The 4,902-nt window shown below is 51.1% G+C and overlaps 1 protein-coding gene across 1 annotated transcript; it reads left to right on the forward strand.

Moving 5' to 3' along the window:
* Nucleotides 1-2,004: 2,004 nt before the first annotated feature.
* Nucleotides 2,005-2,745, forward strand: LOC145400459 (uncharacterized). The gene has a single exon (XM_080272973.1). It carries the CDS (start codon nucleotides 2,005-2,007, stop codon nucleotides 2,743-2,745), a length of 741 nt encoding a protein of 246 aa, XP_080129099.1.
* The last annotated feature ends 2,157 nt before the right edge of the window (nucleotides 2,746-4,902 follow it).

The following is a 4,902-nucleotide window of genomic DNA, read 5'->3' on the forward strand; positions in this document are numbered from 1 at the left end:
GTTATAAGACATACCACCGCTGAAAAGAACTCTATAAAAGAACAAAGCTGGCTAGAGTGGTGCAAAACACTAGACGCCCATTCATCTACCAGCAACATATGGAAAAAACTAAGATCAGTTTACAACCCCCGCCCTCCCCGCCCTCCAACCCACCCAGACCCTCAAGGGGAAGCCGAAAGACTTGCAGCAACTTTCGCATCAAGAACATCCCCAGCCCAACTCCCAACACTAACAAGAAACCAGCAAGACATCCTACACCAATCAAGAACCCAACAAATTACAGAGAGCAAAAACTCCCCATCCCCTCCGACCACTATTTCACCCTTGAAGAACTAAACCACGCCCTAAAAACACGTTCAGATACAGCCCCTGGACCCGACGGCATCACATATTCAATGATTAATCACACAGGCATCATTGCAAGAAACGCCCTACTTGACCTCCTAAATCATTCATGGAGACTGGGAAGGCTTCCCACACAATGGAAAGAGGCAATAATACACCCCATCCCCAAACCCCTTGATCCTCAGACTTTCAGGCCAATTTCCCTCCTCAGTTGTTTGAGTAAAACCGCCGAAAGACTTGTCAAACTCCGCCTAGACTGGGTCTCTCCCCCCCCACACAGTCACCTCTTTGCATTCACAAAAGGAAAAGGCACGGCGGAGTGCCTTAGCTCTTTTATCTCTGAGCTGAGAGGAGGCAAAGGCCTAGCAATTTTCATAGACCTAGAAAAAGCCTTTGAGCTGGCATGCCCTGAGGCTATCCTCGCCACCCTTACAAACAAGGGTGTTAAGGGTCGTCTCATGCGCTGGCTGGAGGACTTTTTCTCAGGTCGAAAAGCAAAAGTGCGCTTTCAAGGACACCTGTCGGAAGCGCACCAGCATATCAATGGAACTCCCCAGGGTAGCATCATCAGCCCGACTTTGTTCAACACCCTTGTAGAATGCCTCCTACACCTTAACCTGGGGCAGGGGACCCGTCTCCTATGTTACGCTGATGATCTTACCCTGGTAGTTTATGGGGGACACTATGCACAAAGAGCGCAAAAAGCACTTGACACCCTACACAATAAATGCAGAGACCTGGGATTAAAAAATCAACCCACGGAAAACCAAGGCTCTCCCTATTAGAATTCCTACACCACCAAGCCAGCTTCTCCTAGGTACATTCCCCATTAACTATGTTAACACTCACAAATACCTGGGAGTTTATTTTGACAAAAGCCTAACCTTTAATAAAGAAATTCAACACCTCAGGGATATCACTAAACTCAGACTCAATGCTCTCTGGTCCATAGCAAGAAAGGGGGAAGGAGCATCTTATAAAGTACTGCGTCTATTCTATATACAAGCCATACGCTCAATAGTGGACTACGCAGCCCCAGCACTACCTTCCATCTCTCCAAACCTAGTAAATAAATTAGAAGTCATTCAGAATGAGGCTCTTAGGACAATGACGGGTTCCCCCATGTGGACCCGCCTCTGTAACTTACGAATGGAATGTAACATGGAGTCCTTACACCTAAGAATTCAGGCAAGGGTAGCTAATTTAACAGTCAAATTAGCTCACAAAGGCTCTACCCTCCCCATTCTTACAAGACTGACGGCAGCAGCTAACCTGCACCCCGACCTACTCACAAACAGTTGGAGTCATTGCGCTGCCAAAGCCATCCATAAATACAACATTACTCCCCTCCTAAACCTCCCCCCAGACAGGCCTAGCGAGGCATATCACCCTCTCCCACCCTGGAGCCCCCCCCTATTTAGACTCATTATCGCCAGTTCTCCACCCAAAGCCTCAACTCCCACTCAACAATTAAGACAAGAGAGCCTTAGGCGAATCGCCTCCCTTACAACCCCAACCTCTGTCACCTACTATACAGATGGCTCAGTTAACGAGGGAAAAGCAGGAGCGGCAGTTATAAACCGCGAACACTCGTACGGTTTAAGGATCACAGACGGAGCCTCCACCCTTCAATCAGAACTTGTAGCAATTCTAACAGCAATGGATGATGCCCTCGAAATCAATCCCAACTCTAACATCATCATCCACACTGACTCGGTTAGCGCCATACAAACATTAAAAAAACAGACGCACACAGACAACATCCACTTAATCACTGATATACTAGCTACAGCCCAAGAAATCCGCAATGCAGGAGGCACAATAACAATACATTGGGTACCGAGTCATGTTGGAATTGCGGGCAACGAACAGGCAGACCAACTCGCTAAAATCGCTACAGAATATCCCTTCGTACAAGTTGACATACCCATGAGCTTCAGCCAAACTAAAAACTCCATCAAGACCCAGGCAGCCGCACTCAATAAAAGGGAACATGAAGAACAAGTTTCAGCGGCATCCCCCTCTGCTGTCTGGTATGCCAACACCACCAACTATAAGCCCCTTCCCGCTGCTCACGACATAAACAGTAAAACCCTTAAACAACTGAGGCGACTCAGACTGGGCTACAAAAACTTTGCACAAATACAAGGAGACGACACCCCAATTGAATGCGATCACTGCAGTACTAACACCTCCTTCCCGCTCCTCCACTACATCCTCAGCTGTCCTGCCACTAACAAGCTTCATAGACCCGCCATCCCCCACAACTCAGATATGCCACGCGTAAATATAACTCCCCAACTAGAAGCAAATCTCAGACTGACAGCCTCTACTGTCCTTTCCACCACGCCCCACTCCACCCTGATAGATACAGTTCATCGCTTCCCTCCCCCTCCCTAACGTCACTCACACCGTTAATCCCCTCCCCCCCCTTCCTCCTCCCCTACAGTCACCTGCGCGTTTGTGCCTGCATGCGGGGAGGTTTTCACACATCGTCGTGTGCAGGCGCAGGACATGCCGGTGACCTATATTCACTAAAAAAAAAAAAAAAAAAAAAAAAAAAGCACAGAATCACTCCGTGATATCTGCCCCCTCATTAAGTCAATCAAGCCCACCTACATCTTCAGACACAAGCTCCGACTGGGCTATTACAAGGCCCGGCCCTCTCTATAGGAGAGGAAAACGCAACGAACGAACGAGTGACCGTCAGACCAGGGGTGGGACTGAAAAGAGGTCAGTCCCAAGTAGCACCGTCTTGACGGTCTTGCTACACCCTCTAGGGCAGGAAGAGGCCCAAGGGCAGGAAGAGGCCCAAGGCTATGGCCTTAAAAGAGAAACAGACACAGGCTACGGCCTGACAAAGTGTGTAAAGGGGAAGGTGACCCCAGGCTCCGGCCTTAACACGCTGAGGAGAGAGAGAGTTGCCTGTGTGCATCCCTCTCCAGTTGTACTTTGGCTACGGCCAGAATACGGTCCAGGGTAGAGAGACCCTGCTACCGTACGTGTAGCGCTACCCAATTACGGAAGCAGCGACTCGGGGCCGGCCTCTCGCCGGAGCAGACGGGTGATCCCGTTTCTCCATTAGTCGATTCCCATACGGGCAGACACTCAGTTACGACTGGGGCACGTGCCAGGGTGGAGAATTCCCTGACGGTAGGATCTGTCCGTATTGGAGAGAGTGCGGCCCTCGTGCCCCTCACTCCGGCTTGTTCCCTACTGCGGGAGGAACACCACGCTGACGGCCGCTTGCCTCGGCGAAAGGGCGACCCCGATCACCCTACTGGTGTCCCTCGCACGCCGGACAAGTTCACGGCACCAGCCAAAGTCCATACTAGGGGAAGTGGAGCCCCACCTCAGCCCAGTGAACACACTCAGGGAACCACGAAGAGCGTGAGTCTCCCTCAAGCCTCTCTCCCTCCGGGGAGCCCTTCGTCGCCATCCAGGCTTCTTGGCCAAGCGGAGGCGTTAGAGTGGTGGCAAGGCCCGATTGCGGAGTTACCGCCCACACCCGGACGCTCCTTAGCACTGTTGGAGCCCTACAGGAGTCGCTGCCGCAGCCCAGCCCTGACGGCGCCTCTCCCCCTGAGCACCTGCAGACCCCGGACGCCCAGGCCTTCCACCACGTTCCCCGACGACGGCGACCTAGGCTCTCTCACGCCCCAGCAGAAGAAGAAGCAGGCCCGAATCCTCCGCCTGTTCGGTCCTAGTCCCGAGGGCCCCCGATCAGATCGAGGCCCCAGACTACGAGGCCTCCCTGCACCCCACCAGTGCGGCCCTAGGAAGGAGCCGCCCCTCAGGTCGAGGCCCTAAACAAGGGAACCTCCCTGGACAGTAAGTACTAGTGACCCAACTACCAAAGAAACACGGGTAGAACAGTGATAGTGACAGTGACCCCTAATACAGTGACAGTGATCCAATGCACAGTGGCAGTGACAAATAAAAGTTATGTTAAACAGTGATATCGGAGTAAGTCGTGCTTGAACATTAAACAGCTCAGTTCCCCCTCTCAGAAAGGAAGCGGGGAGTTTTCTGTGGAGTCGAAGGTAGGTGTGTGAACGAGCCGAAAGGTTAATAAAGTGCTTCCCTGCGACTAGGTGACGGTGTCGGATGTCGCCACACGCACCCTACCTTTATTATAGTATCATATCCCCCACAGACTCCCGATCACAGTGAATATAAGTGAGACTCCCCCGTTTATTATTATCCACCAGTGGCACGACCAGTGTTCTCGATTGACCATCGCAGTGAAGAGTTATCTCTCCTCAATAACAGTGACCCATATCCCTGACTGCCCTGTGCCCTGTGCAAAAGCAGATTGGATCCAATTATAAGTGTATTGTTGTATCTCTGTGTAATTGTGTACCAAATGTTGTGTATGTAGCGCTGTAAGGGATAGAATTTAAGCAATAGATGTGATTCGGTGTACTGTCTCTTTTTATGCCCTGTTCCTTTGTTAGTGCATTACATCCGGTCTAGCCAAAGGACCCCGTCCAGTGCTCGTGTTTTTACGACGAGAAGTCGCCTTAAAAACACAGCATTACATGTGAGTTTGTAGGT

Source organism: Coenobita brevimanus, chromosome 52 (genome assembly GCF_032717465.1).
Source record: "Coenobita brevimanus isolate Jiangsu-jjx chromosome 52, ASM3271746v2, whole genome shotgun sequence".
NCBI lineage: Eukaryota > Metazoa > Arthropoda > Malacostraca > Decapoda > Coenobitidae > Coenobita > Coenobita brevimanus.